Below are 20690 nucleotides of genomic sequence, written 5' to 3'. Positions count from 1 at the left end.
ACGACATTTCAGCATTTGAAAATTCTGGTGAACAAATGATCTGCAAGTAAAAACGAAACTATTAGAAATGGTAACGACACAGTCTGTTTAATCAAATCAGATCTGATTACTACAAAACATGCTGAGGACAGCCACTGAACTCATATCCTGGATGCTGCAGTGCCTTCCTCCCACGTACCCTACGATCACTTTAAAACTGTCTAAAGGACAACAAATGGAAGACAAGTCAGGATGTAATGACAGATTTCAGACGAAGGAGCATACACACATTAAATTAACGGATACAACCTTCAGCATACAGGAGTTTGATACTGTAGTCCCAACGGACAACAATACAGTTACTGGCTAGAGTTGCAGAAAGTTCAAAATCTGAACAGTCTTGAACTGCTTCCAAAAATTCCAATGGCTTTTTAATAGTTCCAGTAATTAACAGGTATATAAAACGGAGATGGACTGGCTTCTCCAGCAGAAGAGTTGGGGCTCTTCCATTCTAATCAGACCGCTGGTACAGAAGGGAGTTGATTTGACTTCCCCAACCTTCCCACCAGTCTGCCAGAGATTATGATTTATTAAAATCTTCTTGATTTACTGACAACTGATTTAACAGACAAAAGCTGCAGACTGCGTCAATCATAGTGGATGGCAGTATAGAAGATTATCCAAACAACCTGTGGAGAGAAAAGGAAGGGAAAATTGTTTTCATGCCTCTGAAAAGGGTTAAAACACTTAGGCCTTGCCCTCAGCTGAGCACTGGGGACTGAATTCTAGCTTTGAGATTGTATCAGATATATTAGGCTCACCGTACACCACAAATGGTGGCATTCCATTTGTTTGGCTTCCAGAGTGACTAACCTATCTACAGTAAATCCCATCATAGTCTCTCTAGTGATTTAGAAACACCACCAAATCAAGTCATGAGCACATTCAGGGACTTGTGGGAGGGTAGTAATGGGAGAAAACGTAAAGAACCCCAAACATCAGCTGGTGTTATCTAGACCAGTTTGGGTATACCTAGATGAAACTGCTAGGACAGGATAGCAGCGTATCTGGGACAGAGGATGGGATGGCATAAAAGTGGTAGATGCGGAAACATGGCAGTCCGTTCTCACTTCCCTTCTAACACTGAAATCCCATGCATTAATACTGTATTATTTCATAACCAACAGACAACAGATTTCAGGCTTCTCTTTCCCACCAATCTCACTTATTAGTGGACACTAACACATCTCTTTCTACCAGCGCCTCAGCACCTGCTTTTTTTCCAGGCCTTTTCCCTCACAAAGTTTATCAACACAATTCACAAATCAAAGTGAGACACATTACCAGAAACAGCGCAAAAGATGTCATGAATCCTTCCTTTGTCAGCTCCCATGTGCCACCATACTCCTCCTCATCTATCTGCTGGAAGCTACTGAAGTAGAGATACAGAACACCAGCATTGATCAGACAGAATCTGGAAGAAAGCAATTAGGAACCATCATTTTCCAGGACCCAGAATGCAGATACCCAATATACCATACAGCAACATACGAAGTATCCTTCATACACAGCACAGAGCAAGTGAAAAGGAACACCATTCCTGCAACTCTCCCCAGGCAGCTTGGTGATTTCTTTCAAATAGCTCCTCCAAGTCAGCTTCTATAGCATGCTGGTTTGGGGTGAAATTCACCTCACAAGGCAAAACAGGACTGATAGCAGTCAACCAACAGTGATCAAAAGCTGGAAATATTAGCAGATGTGCAAACCCTGCAAATTTTCCTCTACTGCAGCAGTCCTGCTCCAACACAGAATCCAATTTCCTTTTATGCACTCCTCGATCTTGAGGCTGCCAAAAGGGAAGAGTGTTAGGCTCTACACTCAGCGTTAAACCCTTTTGTTAGGGTCTCATGACCACATGCCAGAGATGAGAATTGAAGGTTCCATACCGCCCTCAGAGCCATAGCATTGGGGTTCAACTTAAGGCAAGTCTTAGCACTCTGTAGTCTGTGCCAACAGTTATGCTGCAATGGAAACAAAAAAAAATTGGGCCTCCTATTTTTTCTTAGAACAGTCTGGAATTATACCACCCCATCTTAGGGCTGAGACAACCTGGGAAGAAATGAGTACATTTCCTGGAAAGAAAACTGTGTAGGAAAGACAATACTGGAAGACTCACAAGTTCAAAGACTGACAGCAAGCTGTGAGCAGCTGTTCAACTGCATACCACAGAGAAACCATGGACACAGTTCTAGAAGCTTTGAGTTTCCCATCTATCACCACATCGCTTTTATTTCTAACATTTAGCCCAGGAATTGGCTGATGTGCCTGAAAGTGTCTCATGAATTAATGGATGACTAAGTAAGAACAATGCTTCCCAACCACTCCACATCTATTACCAGGAACAATTCAACTGTTTGCATGTAGCTACTGAGTTCCTGTTAAAGCACCACAGCTTTACAGCACATTTCCTTGAGTTTCAAATTTCATTTTTTTCTTAGAGACACTCCCTCCACTTCCTTGCTCCTGCATGCCCTAGCTATGGCAGAGACCTTGACTAGGCAAAGACATTTGCAAACCAATACACCTGAAAGCAAGCAGAACTTTTGCCCCCCACCAAGTTTGGAGAGAAGGGCTGTGCTTTTCCACCCCTGGTGTCCCTCCAAAGGCTTACTGGGGCATGCCAGTGCCAAGCACACTTTTCTTTCATAACTCAGAGTGCTCACTGCAGCCTGGTGAAAGGTGACACAAATCCCATGTCTTGGGGGGGGTGTGATATGCACGCACCCTTCTAGAGCTTTTCAAGGAGAAGCTGCCCCTCTTGTCTACTAACAAAGCCTCCTCTCCAGGGATGGCTCCTGACTCAAAGAGAAGGACTGCCTCCTCTTTCCCCCATGTGCCTTACTTCTTAAAGCCCTTAGAAACATTTATGGGAACAGGCCACTTCACGAGTCAATTGAGCTTCTTATTCCCTTCTTCCACCCCTGCCTCCCTTTAACAAGAATAAGCAAATATATCAAAAAAGGGAGGAAAAAAAAAGTGATAGTTAGGTCAAGGATAGAGAAAGAGGCTGGTGACAACATATGGTAATTAGTATGAAGTTCATGACAAATAACAGTCTGGAACGCGATGCTGGATTTAAGGCATGTGGCAGACACAGACACTGCATTTGGCCACTCCACTGTTTATAACACAAGCTTAAAACAGAGAAGAAGTAAAGTCCAAATGTGGGAAAGTATATGAGACAGAAAAGGAAATAAACCTTACATTGCTATTCCCACGAATCCTTTCAGAGGAACTACTCCCCAGATGATTCCCAAAATAACTGCAATGATCTGCCGGAACCAGTAGATCACATCTAAAAACTCATCCTGAGAAGATAAAGCAAAATAAAGATTTTGGCATTTATTATGTTTTTCTTTTTTTTTTTTAAGCCATCATATGACTGACAAGTGAAACTTTAACACTGAACACTACTCCAATAGAAGTTGTATATAAAATATCGTATTCAGAGCAAATAAAGCAGTTTATGGTATCATGCACCCTGGACATTTCTGCGTCCAGATTAAATACCTGGCTTTTTTGCTAATACGCTAGCTGCAGCAACAAAGCAGCATCTAAGGTTGCTGTTTGCTAAAGATTCAATTCTGTAAAAATTCATCAGAATAACGTATAAAAGGTTCTTGGAACTTTTAAGACTGTTAGAGCTGCTCTCAGTGCCCCAGGCCCTCTCCTGCCCAGCAGAGATCACTGCCAGCAGGCAGCTCTCGTGCCAACTCCAAACTGCAAACCAGGGCGTACGACCTCACATGCACTGTAACTGCACTGGGATTCTTTCCTAGCAGCAGTGAAGCGGTCAATCCTGCCTGCCCACAGTGCTGACACAACCCTAAGCATTAAAGCTGCACAATGCTGACTTGGTCTTTGTATAAAATTCCCTCTGGTGGTATTTCTTCTCAATTGTTGTCAAGGATGGGATTGCCCATCCCTTTGGGGCACGCTGACATCCCAAAACACCACCAGCCTTCGTGATTTTACTGCAGAATGTGCAAAGCTGCCTGGCTCCGCACGGAAGTGCAGTGAAGACCAGGAACCACGTCAGACGAAGTTATGGTTGCTTCTCTCAGCCACTGAATTTGTTGGTCATTTCAGCCTTCAGCGCACAGCCGGGGGCACGCAGCTGTGGGCACAGCCTGCCGACCTTCCCTTTGCTAACCCCGAAATTCCTGCCCGGCTCATCGCCGAGGGACGAGGCCAAGCAGCTGAGATCCCTACAGACTCCACGCGCGACAGCAGCTGCTAGAGGCGACACCGTTTCACGCCCCCAAGGGAAGAGCAGCGCCAAGCCCGCTTCCGCTCCGAAAGGCGAAGGCCAGGGGCCAGGGGCCAGGGGCCAGGTCCCGCCCGGGCCGCGGCTCCCCGGGGGCCGGCCCCTCCCGCCCCGCCGCGCCCTCCCCCCCGCACCTTGTCGTGCCAGGCGGAGTCGCTGCGCAGCGCCCTGCCCCAGGCTGAGCCCCGCGGCCCCGCGCCGCCGTCGGGCACCGCGTGCTGCTGCGCGTGCGGCGGCTCCTCCCTGCGCCGCGCGCCGCTCATCTCACAACCGCCACCGCCCCGCCGGCACGGCCCGGCCCGGCACGGCCCGGCCCGGAAGCGCCCGCCGCGCGCCCGTCACCCGCCCGCGGCCCGCCAATCGGCACGCTGAGGGAGCCGCACGTGACGGCAGCGGCCGACGCCCCCCTACGGCGGGGGAAGGGGGTCAGCCCGGAGCGCGGAGCTGGCCGGGCCCGGGGGCGGGGCTGGCATGGGCGGGGGGCGGGGCCTGCGGCCGTCGTGGGGCTCGGCCCGTGAGCGGTGGAGGGTGCGGGCGCACAGCGGCGGGAGGCACCGGCGAGGGCTTGCGACGGGAACGGTCGTGAGCACAGACACCTCCCGCAGCGCGGGGCCGCTCCGGCCGTGCTGGGAGGTGTTCTCCTGCAGTGAAAGCTGCTGGTGTCGGCGATGCGTTGGTCTTGCAAAGACCTTCCTGTGGCGCCGTTCCGTTAGCTCACTGGTCCGTGTGTCCACACACAGCTCTCCTCGCACGCTGATGCGTGGTGAGGCTCAAGGCCTCACTTCCCCGTTAACAAACTGTAGGCCCAAGGTCCTGCATTTTTTCAGTTGCACAAACCAGCAAATGCCTGACTCAACACCTCAGGAGCACCTCAGGAGCCTCGCGACTCTCCATTTGCTGGACTAAGTATTTCAGCAACAACGGCCTTGCTGATGATTTCAGTGGGACCTGGGAATCTTAGGGAACAGACTGGGCCTACCTGACCCGCTCACAGTAGGCAGGTGAGTCCTTGTCCCAGAGCTCTGATCACTTCCAGCTGCTGCCATGTAATTTAAACACAGATTTTGCAAGATACCTGTGGGCTTCCCAGCACTGTCCCAGCTAGCAGCCCCCTGAGCACATGCCCAACCTCTCAGGCATTTGTTGCAAACCTAAGAGGCTGGTCCAGGTCAGTGGACCCTTGTCACATTAGCAGGGAGGTGACACCCAATGGAAGGGGGTCATTGCTGTATCTCGCACAGGAACCTTTGTATCTGATCTCCACTATGGCAGAGTTGAGGGGCCAGGGCTCAAACACCCTGCTCCATCCTTGCTTCCCTTGGGGATCCTGAAACATGGGATTAAAAATTAGAGAGCGACTGATTAAGAATAAATGTGTAGGCAACAGTCATTGCTTAATATGTGCTGTGCTTGGAAAATAGAATGTTACATTTGCAATGTACTGTGATTGTGCTGTGCTGGGAAAATACAAAATGTATGTGCAAATACAGCATGAGAGAATGCACAGATGAGGAGTAAGGAGTAGGACTAAAAGCTGCCAGCACAGATTTATGATAGGGAGCAAGGAGGAGGACTAAAAGAAGGTCACACTTGCAAGGTGCCTAGATAACAGGGGGCCCTTGCACCCTGGGAACCGAAACAAACTAACTTTATGGATTGGACTGAGACCAAGGGCTTAGAGAGCATGTGCAAGAAGATAAGGTGAAAAGTTCAACTCTGATGAAGACATCCCGATGACCACCTGGACGACCACCAGAGAATACTGCGCAAGCGCAAAGGACTGATAAGCTAATTAGCATACAAAGCGAGACTAGGCAGGTTTAGGTAATGAATATGTATATGTGTTAATTGAATATTCATTGTTCTGCTGTATAAATGTGAGATAGTTTGTCACTTTGGTTATGCACGTTAGGCGGAGAGATCCCCCGTGCATCCAGTGCTATCAATAAAGAATACTTTGTCACTAAGAAGAAATTTTGACTTTGTTCTTTAAATCAGTCTTCAGCTGTCTGGGACATGACAGCCTGCTCTGTGCCCTCACCCTGTGATGGAGATGGTCACGGAGCACAGCAGAAGCGATGAGGGACACCACAGCTGATCTCTTCCAGGACTTCAGGCTGTGTCCTGTGTGCTGAGTCTCAGCATCCCCAGCTTCGTGCTCCTGCCCCATGCCACTTTGCCAAGGCAGAAGCATTTGCATGATGATGAAATGCCTGGATCAGAGAACAGATCTAAACTGAGATGCTAAAAAACTGTCTTGTTTTACCCCATCTCCATTCCTTGACCTGCTGCCCAGAGAGAAAACCAAGTGAAATTATGGCTTGAAAGAACAAGGAGGATGCAGAAGAGAGGTGACACCAGAAAACGTGGAGGTACAAACAGGCTCCCTGCTAAGGGACACACGTTGGCAGAGGAAGAGTACACAGGGAGCCCAGGGCACTGAGAGGAGGAAGGGGAAGGTGGGAAGGGTTGAAAGGGATGAAGGTGAGTCCTGCAGGTGTTCCAGAAGCAGTTCCTTATGTGCATGCAGCTGCAGAGACTGCAAAGCATGTGAGGAGCTGCCACGTCCAGTACCGCCCTGCTTCATGGTTGCCCCCAGCCCCCGTGCGGCACCTGCTCACTTGCAGGGAGCTGGTGCATGGCCGGGGGTGGCTCCTTCCCCACCACGCTCCCGGGTACTGTACCGACACTGATGTGTTTGAGGTGAATGCACAGAAAAACCCGGGAGCAGCAGCCATGGGGCAGCAGCTCAGGCTCTCTGCCTCCTGAGACTGCGTTTGTTCGTTCTTTCTTTCTTTTCTTTCCTTCCTTTTCTTTAAAAGGCAAACTTTGTGGGAAAGCCCCAGATGGAGCTCAGGCTTAGCAAAGACTCTGCACAGCCCTGCACTCTGCTGGGCTCCCTGTTCCCTGCAGATGGATGCCCCACAGGAGGGTTGATTTTTAAACTACTGCTCGTGTCAGCTCTTCCCGTGCGTTGCCCCACGCCGTCCCTCGCCCGGCTCCGCCACGCTGGGAAGCGCCCGAGCTGCGCGGCGGGGCACGGACCCCCCTGAAGGCGGTGTCGGGGCAAACCCGCTCCCAGCCGCCTGCAGCAGGGCAGGGGCGGGCAAGTCCCTCTCGGAAACGCTCACAGATTCCCCCTCTGCCACCGCTCCCCTGCGGGCAAAGTTCTGGCCCCGCGACGCGCAAATCCCCCCGGCACGCTGTCGGGGAGCCCACGGCACCGGCGGCGGCTCCGTGACCGCGGAGCCGAGCAGGACCGGGGCGCGGGTCGGTCGCTGGGAGGGGACCGAGACCTGCGGCCCCCGCGGCCCCCGGGCGGGCGATGCCCCGGCCCGGGCACCACGGCACCGCGCGGATTTGGGCACCCGCGGCCTCCCTCTCCCCGGGGTGCAGGGGGCCCACGCCGTGCCCGGCCCCTCCGGAGCCCCCCGCGGACAGTGGCACGCGTGGGCCGCCCGCCAGTCCGTACAAGGCCGGCAGCGCGGCCCCGCCGCCCCGGCCCCTCCGCATTCTTCTGCCTTGTATGGGCCGAGCCGGGCCGGCCGGGGCGGGACGAGGGGCCCGGCACCGCCCCGGCCACCCGCTCGCGCTTAGGGCTGCGCCGCCGGCCGGCTCTGGCAGAGCAGCGCCGCCGGCTCCGCAGCTGCCCCGCTCCGGCCCAGGTGAGGCGCGGCCTCCGCCCGTCGGGGGCAGCCGTCGAGGGCGGCCGGGGCAGCGCCCCCTTCTCCCGGCTCCGAGCTCCGGAGAGCGGCGGCGGCCCCTGGAGAGCCGCGGGCGGGACCGGGCGGGAGGGAGCCGAGGGTGACCTCGATGGGGCAGCCCCGACGGGGCCGGAGGCGGCTCGGGAGGGACGCGGAGGGCCGGGGAGGGGGAGGCCGGGGCCCCGCCGCGGGGGAGGGGGGCGAGGCAGCGGCAGGAGAAGCCTCGGTGCGTCCCTGCGGTCCGGCAGGCGGGGAGCGCCTCGCCCCGGAGCCCCTGCCCGGGATGTCCCAGCCGGGGATGGTCCTGAGCAAAGCTTCTGGTAACTGCAGTGACCTGGAGCTGGGACCCCCCCCCCGCCCCCGCCCCGGGATGGCAGAACTGCAAGAGCTGATCCGTGCTGCCTGACCGTGGCTCCCCCTGCCTCCTTTAAGTGAGAGCTGTTCCTGGCCGGATCAGCTGCTTTCCCCTCTGCAAGTCTTTACCGATGACCAGAATCCAGATGCATGCATGATACTCCAGAAATGTCCCAAGTGACCTGTGAGCAACTTGAGGCAATAAACTGTCGGAAGGCAGAAAAGCTTTATTTAGCTCTTTTCCCTCAGATACAGAGGAACTTTGTGTCTTCTGTAGTTTTGCCCATGAAAACTTGAGGTCCTCTTGGCTTCTTCCCCTCAGCTGCTTCCCTCCGTGCATGCCTCTTTGGTACAAAGTGTTATGAATGTGATAAAAGCCAGGGAGGTTCTTAAGCATCGACGTGTAAGAGAAAGCAATAGCTGGAGCAGCATTCTTTGGAACGGAACATCCCAAAGTGTCAACAACCACCGCTGCTTACCAAAGATGGTTGGATTCTTCAGTCACTTGAATTTTTTCCTCTCGTCACTGGCAGGCTCTGAGTTGCTGTAGGAGGAGTTTGTGGTCGCCTCCCCCTCTGACGTCCTGAGGCCAGATTCTCCCACCAAGGTGAGCCGCTTAATTCCCCTGGGAAAATGTCAAAGCCAGCCCAGGACACATTATGCTGGTGGCCAAAGGCCACAAAGGCTTCCTGCCCCAATGCTCCTGAGATGCCCTCTGCTTCCCAGCCCCTGCGAGCATCAGGAGGGTGATGGGTGGTGGGGCTTTCATGTGCTGTCAATGTCTCTGCATGGTCTTCTCCCAGTGGCACAGCAGGTGTGCTTCGGAAGGGCTTGTTTGTGCCACACAGGCATGGTGATGCCCTTGTCCCCTAAATGTGATGGGAAGGAGCTGGCCCAGAAACCGCGCTGTTCTCTCTTACCCCAAAATCATCAGAGCTACAGAAGCCTCCAGCCCTTCATGCTCTGCCAGAGGAGCCAAGCTGTGCCTAATGCTGCCAGGCTGGGGGAGAGAGACAGGGGTGGGAACTGTGTGCTGCAGGGCTCTTCCCCTGCTTCTACCCAGCCCTGGGGCCTCTGTGTCATGTCGAGTCACTGTGGGGACCTTGTCCCTGTGCACTTGGCTCTGTCTCTTCAACTCTGCCCTGCTCCATCTGCACTTAAATCCTGCTCACTGGCATTAGTGCTGGTGGCTGCAATTGGTCTGGGGGACACAGCCTGGAGCTCAGATTCTGCTTTCCCCATGCTCCAAGCTCCCTTTTCCCCACCCATCTGTGTTATGATCTCCCCTGTTGCTCTCTACAACTACCAGAACGGAAAGTGTGGGGAGCTGGGGGTCGGCCTCTTCTCATAGATAACTAATGATAGGACTAGAGGGAATGGCCTCAAGTTGTGCCGGGGGAGGTTCAGGTTGGAAATGAAGAGACATTTCTTCTCAGAAAGAGCAGTCAGGTGTTGGGACGGGTTGCCCAGGGAAACGGTGAAGTCACCATCCCTGTGGGTGTTCAAGGAAAGGTTGGACGTGGTGCTGAGGGACATGGTTTAGTGGGTGACATTGGTGGTAGGGGGGTGGTTGGACCAGGTGGAGGGCTTTTCCAACTTTAATGATTTGATGATTCTAAGGTCATAAAGGAGAAGAGCCCGTCTGTGTTCCAGCCATGCCAAGTGGTGCAGGAGGATCCTGCTGCAGCTCCTGGGCTCACCCTGGCACTGCCCCCCCAGGCAGCTCTGCAGTGAGGACAGAGCTGAGCAATGCTAAATCCCAGGGCTAGCAGGAGAAAAAGGCTGTTTTAACAGCAGGGAAGATGAGCTGCTCACTGCTCATTCCCCCAGCATACTTACCTCTCGGTAAATGCAGCTGTCTTCTGGCTTGCTGCTACTTGCAACTAACCTTGGGAAGAGTCTTGGGGCAGAGATTTAACCACAGTCTTTCGAAGGGGCCATCATTTATCCCTGCAGGGATGTCCTGTGGAACAGTTCAGGCTGTTTGAATTGCCCTTCCCCCTATCCTATAAAGCCTGACCAAAAGCATCCAGCAGATGTACATTGTGCATCTCGGTGCCAGGATGTCATGAAGATGATGTCCTTCCCTCTCTAGCTATGCTGGAGACCTTGCAGTAACCCCGTGCAGAGCTGAAGCCTTGTCAGTACTTCCAGAGAGAGCTCCTGCGGTTGCCTGCCCAGCCTTGGAAGAGCCACCCTTGGGAAATGGGGCACCCAGCACACACGTAGACAACATTGTGTTTGTACCACATGGCCTCAAGGCATCACAAGCAGCTGGGCTGTGCTGCAGCTGCAAGGTGGAGGTTCCTTCTGGCAGCACTGAGATGTGTCTTTGGCTTGTCCTGCCCTCTCCAGCATGGTCAGGAAACCGCATCAAGGTGAAGTTGCTTGCTTTTTCCCAGTGAGGAAATGTATGGTGGCTTGTTTTACCAGTAACAGTGAGTTATGGCTCTTTCTCTTTAAAACTGCAACTATTTAATAACTTTTCAAGGCAGCCCCATGGCTGCATGGGGCTGATTCTCAAGGCCCAAGCCCAGCAGTGCCGGAGACAGGGACAGCACTTGGCTGCAGAGGGGGCAGCTGGACAAGGAGGTGAGGGCAGCCGGTGGCAGGGTGAACATGGTGGGTGTGTGGCTTCCATGGCAGGTGAACTGCGGGCCCACCCCAGTGCTGACCTCCCTGCCTCCGCTGCCAGCAATGAGCAGGGCCTGGGCTGGAGCAGCGGTTGGGGTGGGCCTTTCAACGGGGCTGGAGGAGCAGGACCCATCATGTGTTTTTTCTTCTTGCTGAGGAAAAGTTGGGTGCTCAGACTGGCTCAGCCTGCCTAAGGCCACCATGGCATGCAGGGCATCATGGCCAGGCCACAAAACAGTCTGGGCATTGGGTTTTTTGGCCAGCCAGAGCCCTGCAGCCGAGCCCTGGAGCTGTGTGGGTGTGTGGAGCAAGGTGGTGGAGCCATCGAGCCTCCGGCAGGGCACAGATCACCCACGGCACATCAGGCCTGCCTGCAAATCACTTCTGCCTCCTGGCAGGGGCGCTTTTCCCTGCAGCCAGCCATAAAAAAAGTCCCTTTCCAGGTCACAGTTGGCGCCTAGGAGTTTTGCTAAAAACAGAAATACAATGATTAGGAGCTGAGCTTGTCCTTGGGACCAAGCATCTTTCCAGGGAATATTTTGGATCAAACAGCAGAATCGAACAGCAAAACCACGTGCTGCCCAAATCATGCTTAATCCCCCTAACGAGAACCATTTCTCAGGGGAGTGTGCCAAGCTGTGCTCACGCTCACTGGTCACAGCTGGGGCAGGGTAAATATCTTGATAATACTAATTTCTGCGGTGAGAGCAAAGTTCCTGTTTATTTCTCTAGTCTTCTGCTAATAATTCTGCTAATAACTCCCTGTGTTTTGGAAGCTCAGTGCTGGCTGAGCTGCAGCATAGTGCCATGGACTGTCACCAGAGCTTTTATTGCTGGCTCTGACGGGTGCAGCAGATTAAGGTGAAACACACTGCTCAGCTGAACTTCCCTGCACAGGCTGATGCCCATGTTGCTGTCCAGGTGACTGCTGGGGGCAGGCAGCACATGCTAGTGTCTGGCAGGGTACACAGGCAAGGGCTGTGCCACTGCAAAGAGCTTTGCAGTGCAGCGGGGCAGGGGAAGCAGTGGGCAGAAGGGCTATGAGGCTGTCATCTGCCCACACAGCTGTGGGCATGCCCAGGCTCTTTGGTGATGCTGCTTTCCTCAGCAGGCTGGTGGCAAATGTCTGGGAAAGGATCAAATGTTCTGGGGCAATCTGGGGTGATTTTGCAAGTGGTGTTAGGTGGTGGGTGCCGGCCAGGGCAGGCAAAGGTGGTGGCGTGGAGGGAGATGAGGGCAGTGGCGTTTCCATCCCAGTGCCTGCAGCCACTGGGGCTCCTTCCCGTGTAGCCCAGCCAGGGGAACCTGGGGACTGCAGCTGGGGGGGGGGGGAGCAGGCTGGGGAGGGGTGTTCTCTAACCCCCACTTCTGCAGCCTCAGAGGAGGGGTAGCAGGGAGGGTAGTGAAGAGGTGACACAGTGAGGCAGGGAAAGGGCTGGAAGACAGGTACAGCCTGGGAAAGGCTGACAGGAGCTGTGCAGCTGTGAGAAAAGGCTGCTCACTCTGGTCCCGCTGGGCAGGATGCTCCCTGCAACCTCTGAGGTATCAGCATTAAGGACCTAGTTAGAAAGCGGAGCCCACAGCAGCATTCCTGGGGTGGCCAGCGCATCTATGAAGGGCTCCTGGCAGAGGCACGCTGGTGTTGTTGCTTTATGCTGCTTAATGCAACATGACGTGGTCCTCAACTGCTTCATGTCCCCTGCCAGAGAAGGCAGGAGCCCAGAAGCACTGTTTCCCACAAAGGTGTGGGGTGCACAACAGTTACAAAAACACTCTGCTCTTCGCCTGAGGAACTTCATTCATAGCCTGTTAACTCTGATTCCCCACCCTGCAGCAGGCATAGACTCCTTGCCCCAGATGGGGAAACAGAGGCATGGGTCTTTCTGTGAATTAGAATCGACCACGGTAGAAATTTGAGAATCTGAGCAGCATCTCTGTTGTGGCCACGATCTCTGTTGTCACCCCAGGCTTTCTCCCAGGGCCATGCTGAGCTGGCAGCTAACGCTGGAAGTGTCCTTGTGCCAGGCTTGTCCCTGACAGCTGCTTGCTGAGTTTCACTTCACAGGATATGGCTGGGAGAGATCTGAGCATCCTCATTCTGGGTAACACCAGAGGTAACCAGGGCTGCAGAGCAACCTGTAGGAATCAGGGCTGGGCCCCCAGCACCATGATGCAAGGTCTTAAATACTGAGCCTGGCAGCATGGACGGTGACACCAAACCACTGCGCAGGGGCTCAGGTACTATCTCTGATCATTTGCGCTGCTGGGAAATGGCTCTTTGCTTCACCCTGTCACTATTCCCACTGGGAAGGCGGCGGCTGTCCCCTTTGCCATCCCCTCTGGCCATGTATTTCCCTGTCTGAGTTCCCCCTGGGTCTGTGTATTTGTCCTGTGGATCCAGCTGCCAGAGGGTGATCCAGCTGATCATCCTGTGGATCCAGCTGCTCGCTGCTGTTCCCTTCCTGCCCCCCCAGCCCGTTCCCTTCTCATGCCGCTCATTGCCTGTAACAGCTGCACCGGTCCTCTGAATCCACCTGCTCTCAGCTGCTTCCTTGCGACCCCCCTGAGTGTACCCCTCCCTGCATTTTGGGGTTCCTCCTGGGATGCTGGGCAGAGCAAGGAGGGGGGGCTGTACAGGGGGGCTGGAGCTGGGGGGGGGTGGGGGCAGGGGCGGAGGCAGGGAAGTGGTGGCATGCGAGGAATGTGCCCACAGCTGATAACTCCTAACCCCGGGCTCTGGCTTAGCCCCCAGCCCTGCAAGGCACAGGCGAGGGCAGCTGTGCCTGCTCACCCCAGGGCAGCCTCCAGGAGGGGGGGGGGTAGCTGACTCCAAACCCAAGGCAGCACCTAGAAAGCACCCTTGGGTGTCCTTACAGACCAAACCCAATGCAGCGTTGGGTCACCATCTTTCCCTGCAACTAGGATGAAGCAGACAGGCAGCATGTGAGTGTGGGGGCTGAGGGTGTGGGCAGGGAGTTCTACCCACAGCCCATGGGGACAGCCCTGGGACACGCTGGGAAGGGGGACAGTGAGAGCTGCCAGCTCTTGGGACTTCTCAGGGGACTAAGCAGAGCCTGAGTCTCATCTGTCCCTGTGCCCCACTCTGCAATTATTATCTCACTATAGATAGCCAAACTGGGTGACAGCCAGGGAAACTGAGGCATGGGCCTGGTGAGTAGCTATTTGCACAGCCAGAAAGGGAAGCGGTGTCCATTCCCTGGGCTCTGCTTACCCTCAGACCCCTGATGCCCCTGTCCTGCCTGCAGGTACCACCCCAGCCATCAAGATGTCCAGCAAACGTGCCAAAGCCAAGACCACCAAGAAGCGCCCACAGCGCGCCACCTCCAATGTCTTTGCCATGTTTGATCAGTCACAGATCCAGGAGTTCAAGGAAGCCTTCAACATGATCGACCAGAATCGCGATGGGTTCATTGACAAGGAGGATCTGCATGACATGCTGGCTTCCATGGGTGAGGAGACCCATCCCTGGTCCCCTGTGTATCCCTCAGCCCCTTTGCTCTTAATGGCCAGCAGGGACTGTTGCTGGGGGTACATGGTGCCTTGCAAGGAGTCCTGGTCACAGCCCGCATTGAGGAGCCACTGTTGGGGTGGTGTTGGGGCACAGCCCAACTGACCCAAAGCCCTCCTGCTTTGGGTCAATTTGATGCTGTAAAAACGGGGAACTTCCTCTGCTGGTGCTAGTTGACCTTAGAAAGTGCATTTGTGGAGGCATCTAAGGACAGCAGCCTAGGCTGTTGCTCTTAGAGCCATGTTCATTGGTCAGGAAAAGGTCCTTGCCTCCCTTGGGGCTGGAGAAGCTCTACATGAGGAGCAGCCACCAGCCCCAGCCAGGGGTTGGAATTTGAGTAGTGTCACCCCAAAATGTCACCTGGGGTTTTCCACTGCAGAACAAAGCCCTTTTGTTGCTCACAGCCCAGGTGACAGGACAGGCCGCTCCCTGTGCTGGCCCACCTGGGTGGGTGGGCAGTGGGGGGGCAGTCTGTGCAGGGGAGGGGGCTCCAAGCCTGTCACTCCATGAGTTCCTCTGTGGGTAACAGAGGTGCAGCCTCCTGTTGGCCACAGGGTCCCATGCAGGAGATGGCCATGCCCCAGGTCACTGGCTGCAGGCAGGTGAGGCCTGTGTTTGCGCTGGCAGGCACGTCCCGGTGGCTCTGGGGCAGCCAGAGCCTGCGGACCAAGCTAGCAGCTTTGGGAAGATGCACGCTTCCCAGCAGCACTGCCCACTCTGGCTTGGCAGCCACCCAGCATGGGGGCTCTCAGGGATGGTGCCAAGCCCACAGCTGCGGCTGGTCGAGACTTGCAGGCCTGGCCACACTGCCCACCCAGAGCCTGTCCCCTCTTGCTGTCCCACTCCTGGCCCTGCGCTGCCTCAACACCACACTGTGAGGTCTATCGCTCGTTGGCGTGGTGGCCAGACCCCTTCTGAAGGTACTGCTTGGGAGAGAAAGATCTCAGAGCAGAGGGGCCGTGCACTGAGGGGCACGTGGGCGTTAAGGCTGCACTCAGCAGAGACCAAACTGTGCCTGGGACCTCCCAGTACTGCCTCCAGCACAGAGTCATGCAGAGAGGGGCCAGGGACGGGATGGGGAGAGGTGCTGAGACAGCAGTAGTGGGTGCTGCAGAAACCATTGCTTGTGGTGTGGGTGAATGGGCCATACCAAACTTATCTTTGATGGCTGCTGGCAGGTGGCTCTCCCCACTCCCACCCAGCAGAGGACAGGGGCACTAAGAACTGAGGAGGACTGGAGGTTGTCGTACCTCAGAGTAACGCCCCTGCCCCTTGGCCCCATTGCTCTCCTGGGAAGGAAAGCTGCTGCCGTGAGTGGTGTTGAAAAGGTGTTTGGGAGAGGGGGGGATCTGTTGCCCTTCTTCCAGCCCAAATGGGTGGGTTAGCAGCAGGGGTCGCCAGGCTCATCTCAAGGGCACCTGAGGTGGATGTGGTCAGTTCAGGCAGGTTATGCCTGTAGAAGGGAAAGTTTTCACTGGTCTCCCATAGCTGAATTTCTCAGTGGCAGCACAGGCGCGGGGCAGACCACTGCCCTGGTGGGCTGACCTTGGGGATGGGATGGATGCTGCAGGAAGGGTGGGCCCCACACCCACACCACCACCTGTGCTTGGCAGGAAAGAACCCCACCGACGAGTACCTGGAGGGCATGATGAGCGAGGCACCAGGGCCCATCAACTTCACCATGTTCCTCACCATGTTTGGGGAGAAGCTGAATGGCACCGACCCAGAGGATGTCATCCGCAATGCCTTCGCCTGCTTCGACGAAGAGGCATCAGGTACAGGCCAAATCTTTGGGGAGAGCCCACAGACAGCTCTGGAGCAGTGTGGGCCATGGGCTCTGCTGCTCCTGTCTCAGGTGCAGGGCTGGGAGTGGGACAGCAGGGAGCCTCCAGGGGAGGCAGTGAAGGTCCCTGGCCACCCCTCTGCCCTCCCGTGCTGATGCAGTCCCCACTATCCCCACAGGGTTCATTCACGAGGACCATCTGCGTGAGCTGCTGACCACCATGGGAGACAGGTTCACCGATGAGGAGGTGGATGAGATGTACCGGGAGGCGCCCATCGACAAGAAGGGCAACTTCAACTATGTGGAGTTCACCCGCATCCTGAAGCACGGGGCCAAGGACAAAGATGATTAGTGCCAAGAGCTGCTCCCTGCCTTCTGCGCACGCTGCCTGCACCCCTGCCCCCTTGCTGCCCAGCCCCACAGCAGGCTTCCCCCCAGCCAGGACGTCACCCTGCTCCATGTCATGCCAATGCTGGCATGTGGCACTGCACCCTTGCTGGAGGAAGTACTCCCTTCACCGTGCTGTTGCGTGCACATCCATCCTCTCCCATTGCCTCTCCCGCCTGTGGGCTCAGCCCCCAGGACCCAGACAGGCTCCATCCCCACCAAGCAGCTGCTCTCCCCATGGAGAAGAGGGGGTCCTGGGGCAAGGGGCGAGCAGCCCAGGTGAGCACTGGCTGGTGGGGATTTTGGCTGGCTCAAACCAGTGCAGTCCATGGGACCTGATACAGATGGAGCTCTCCCCTTACCTCCCACAATCCCTTCCTTTAGGAAAGAAAACAAACAAACAAACAAAAAGACACTTTGTTTCCTCTTCTATGGCTGTTTTATGGCTTTAGAGCCTGTGATTTGAGGGATTCAGAAAGCTGAAGCAGCCTATAAAATCTGATGGTGTAATACAAAAGTGTGCTGCATGGCTCCCTCCCTGATTAGTGCAGCCCTGGTGCCGTGCCGCTCAGATTTAGGGTTGAAGGCCACTTGTGCCCCTGGCTTCCACACCACATCCCCCTGCCTCTGCCCTTGTCCACTGGGGTCTCCTCCTGACAACATCCTCTTTCAAAGCTAAATCATTCCCAATCCGTCTGTGCTAAATTGGCTTAAGCATCATTTTCTGCCTTTGCTGATGGGAGGAAGGGAGTTGTGCTTTGGGACAGGCAGAGGAAATTGACTGAGATACAAGGGAGGAATCCTCTCCTCTCTGCTCCACTCCTCTCTTCCCCTCTCAAGCACCCAGCATCATCCCATGCTCACTGCCAACACCCCTGTTGAAGCCAGGGCTGCTGAGGCAGCATGGTCCCTGCACTGCCAGCCCTTCCTCAGCAGTCAGCTTTGTTGTGCTGTTTGTCCCATTGGTTTGATTAATTAACACCATCCTGACATAGCAGGAAGGGATAAGGGGGTTCCTACATTGCAAATTTACTGTGCTGCTGGAGGTCACTCCATCTCCATCCCTTCAAAGGATGAGGAGGCAAATGTGATGACAAACCCAGAGAGCCTGGTGAGGTGGTGCCCAGGGCACAGCTGCCAGAAGAGCTCAGATGGGGCTGGTGGTGCCCCAGGAGCACATGGAGCTGGGGTTGATGCCCCCTCTCCCCTCTCTCCCCCTCAGCCTGCCAGGCCTGGGGCCATGTCCTTGCCTGGGACATGGCCCATGGTTTGAGAGCTTGTCCTTGGTTCCTGGTGCTTCTGCTTTCCAGGCACTGTCAGTGCAAGGAAGCACAAGCTGTATTATCACAGAGAGGGGAGAGGGGAGGCCAAGCTCTCCCAGAGGGGCTTGTGCTCTGCAGCAGCAGCCAGGCACAAGCCTACCTCCGGGCTCATAGAGCAAAGCTGGGCACTGTTTATTCCCTAATGCTTTGCATACTGGGGAAAAACATGCAGTCCTTCCACTTCCAAAGCAAAGTCCCAGGCATGAAGGCTGCTGAAGGGCAGGATGTTTTTTTAAAAAGCTTCTTCACTGAGCTGTATGTCAAAGCGAACATCTCACAGACATCACGGGGCCAATGGCTCCGTCCACTCACGGGTCTGATATCAGAGCTGACTCTCAGAAGATATCCCTCAATCCTGCTGCCAGCAAAGTAGAGAAACCTTGTTAGTGGACACAGGGCTGTGTATGGGAAGAATAAATCTGTGCTTTGCAAGGTGGCATCCTGCCTCCCCTGCCCGCTGGAGCTCCTTGCAGGTGGAGCACATGGAGATCGGGCTGCTGCGCAAGACTGCAGAGGGCCTTATGAAACTGCATGGAGGCACCAAAAGGCAGGTGCTGTTGTGGGTGGATTGATGTAAAGTGAAGCACATGGGGAAGATCAGCCCCAGCTTCACAGCTGGAATGCCCCAGCTCCAGGTGTGTCACACTGAGCAGCAGGAGGTGAGGGGCAGCCCCAAGGAAAGGGAAGAGTTCAACAGCTGTTGAAGAAAATAAATAAATAAATAAAATTTAAAAATCACGTACTAGGAATTACTAGGAAAATAAGGGATTCCAAGAGGGAGTGCTGTTTGATCATTGTCTCAGTCCCTGTATCCCCCACACTTTGAGTATAAAAAAGATCCAGCCAAACTGGGAACAATCAGAGGAGAGCACCAGGGAGGTTTGACATCAAGGAACTTAATTTACTAAAGCAGATTGATTTAAACTAGGTGAAAAAGGAACTAAGGGGCACACATGTAATGGGGCTGTGCTGGTTACACAGAGTGGTGCAGAAGTAACTTTTGGATACTGGATCATTCAACCCTTTCCCCTTTGACTGCACCTCCTGTGCTACCTCCTGAGCTTGTGGATGGGTTTCTATCAGCAATGCTCAGAGTCCTTTCTGTGCTTTGTCACCAACACAAGCAGCTGGGGCTGTTCACCTGCTGTGCTGTCAGCTGTGCATGCCCCAAATATTTTTCATCCACTTTGGTCAAAGCCACTTCATCCACAGAGGGCAAAAGAAACATCAGCAAACCTCAACACTATTTTCTTGTGAAAAGTTCCCAGGCTTTACTCCTAGGGGATGTTCTCTTTTAAAGTAAAAAATAAAATCAGTTTTTTCAAACATAAACTTTCCCCAAAACAAAACTAGATGTTTAATTTCAGAAGTGTTTGCTTCGGGCATGGACACAATACATTTCTGGTGGTCAACCTGTAGCAGCTTCTTTCCCCTCTCCTTGCTGGGTTACCCAGTCTCCTGCCTCCTCCCTTAACATTGAAGGATTTTGATCATTTTCCAAGGTGCGCAGTCATCAGTCTACTGATTCCTGATGCCAGCAGCTTTGCCTGGATTTTGGCTCATGAGGCTCACCAGTTGCTGCAGCCTGTTTCTGCTGAGAGGAATTGATTCTCTGCCTACACCCAGAGCAATATGGCAAACCACCCCTTCCCCCTCCCCCACCTGTTTGCTGCCTTTCCTGCATTCAAAGCTCCAAGAAGCTTCAAGTCACAGCACCCTGAAATACTTTCTTTCCTGGCTTCTTGGTGGCCAGTGCACACTGCCACCAAGCCACCCTCTTAATCACAGACTCACAGGATGGTTGTGGTGAGAAGAGTCCTCTGGGGATCATCTAGTCCAACCCCCCTGCTCAAACAGGGCCACCTAGAGCAGGTAGCTCCATGTCTTTTGCACTGGGGCGCCCAGAACTGGACCCAGCACTCTACACGTGGCCTCACCAGTGCTGAGTAGAGGGACAAGAGCACCTTGACCTGCTGGCTATTCCTGGCCTAATGCAGCCCAGGACACTGTTGACCTTCTTTGCAGCAAAGGCACATTGCTGTCTCCTGGTTAGCTCAGATCACAGAGTCACAGAATGGTTTGGGTTGGAAGGGACCTTAAAGCCCACCCAGTTCCAACCCCCTGCCATGGGCAGGGACACCTCCACCAGACTGGGTTGTTCAAAGCCAGGTCTTTTTCTGCCTTGCTGCTTTTCAGCTTTGTGCCCCCAGCATGTGCTGGTGCCAGGGGTCATTCTTCCTCATTGAGTTCGTGTCAGCCTCCAGCCTCGGCTGCAGGCCCAGCAGCACTGCTGGGTGCTCTGGGTGGCAGCTCTGCTCTGTCAGCTGTCCCCATGGGAATTATTCCCACTTCTAGCCTGAATGAGAGCTGCTGGTGCAGCCCCAGGGAGGCCTCTTCCAGCCCCCAAGCTGACTGTTGTTCCCAAGCACTGAGCTCTGTCCTGACACCTCCAGAGCACCCCAGCCCAGCGCTGCCACTGGCTCCACACCAGCCTCTGTCCACCCTCAGCTTCTCCATTGGGGACATGGCTCCAGCAAGGGCATGCCTGGAGCCCATCAGCTGTAGCACTGGTGCACGGTGGCAGCAGAGAGCCACACCATGGGCCAGAAATTGAAAAAAAAAAGAAAAAGAAAAGAAAAGAAAAGAAAAGAAAAGAAAAGAAAAGAAAAGA

General features: G+C 54.6%; 2 protein-coding genes across 2 annotated transcripts; one reads left to right on the top strand and one right to left on the bottom strand.

Moving 5' to 3' along the window:
- Window positions 1–59: 59 nt before the first annotated feature.
- On the bottom strand, window positions 60–4649 carry RAB5IF (RAB5 interacting factor). The gene is made up of 4 exons (XM_035344332.1): window positions 4441–4649; window positions 3244–3347; window positions 1324–1453; window positions 60–668 (listed from the first exon to the last, which is right to left on the bottom strand). The coding sequence occupies exons 1-4, from the start codon at window positions 4567–4569 to the stop codon at window positions 627–629; spliced, it is 405 nt and encodes a 134-aa protein (XP_035200223.1). The 5' UTR covers window positions 4570–4649; the 3' UTR covers window positions 60–626.
- Window positions 4650–7881: 3232 nt separating this feature from the next.
- Window positions 7882–19314, top strand: MYL9 (myosin light chain 9). The gene is made up of 5 exons (XM_035344331.1): window positions 7882–7971; window positions 8898–8971; window positions 14265–14468; window positions 16141–16302; window positions 16490–19314. Exons 3-5 carry the CDS (start codon window positions 14285–14287, stop codon window positions 16660–16662), a joined length of 519 nt encoding a protein of 172 aa, XP_035200222.1. The 5' UTR covers window positions 7882–7971; window positions 8898–8971; window positions 14265–14284; the 3' UTR covers window positions 16663–19314.
- The last annotated feature ends 1376 nt before the right edge of the window (window positions 19315–20690 follow it).

This window comes from Oxyura jamaicensis, chromosome 20 (genome assembly GCF_011077185.1).
Source record: "Oxyura jamaicensis isolate SHBP4307 breed ruddy duck chromosome 20, BPBGC_Ojam_1.0, whole genome shotgun sequence".
Classification (NCBI taxonomy): Eukaryota; Metazoa; Chordata; class Aves; order Anseriformes; family Anatidae; genus Oxyura; species Oxyura jamaicensis.
This window is presented reverse-complemented; position numbering and strand designations above follow the sequence as displayed.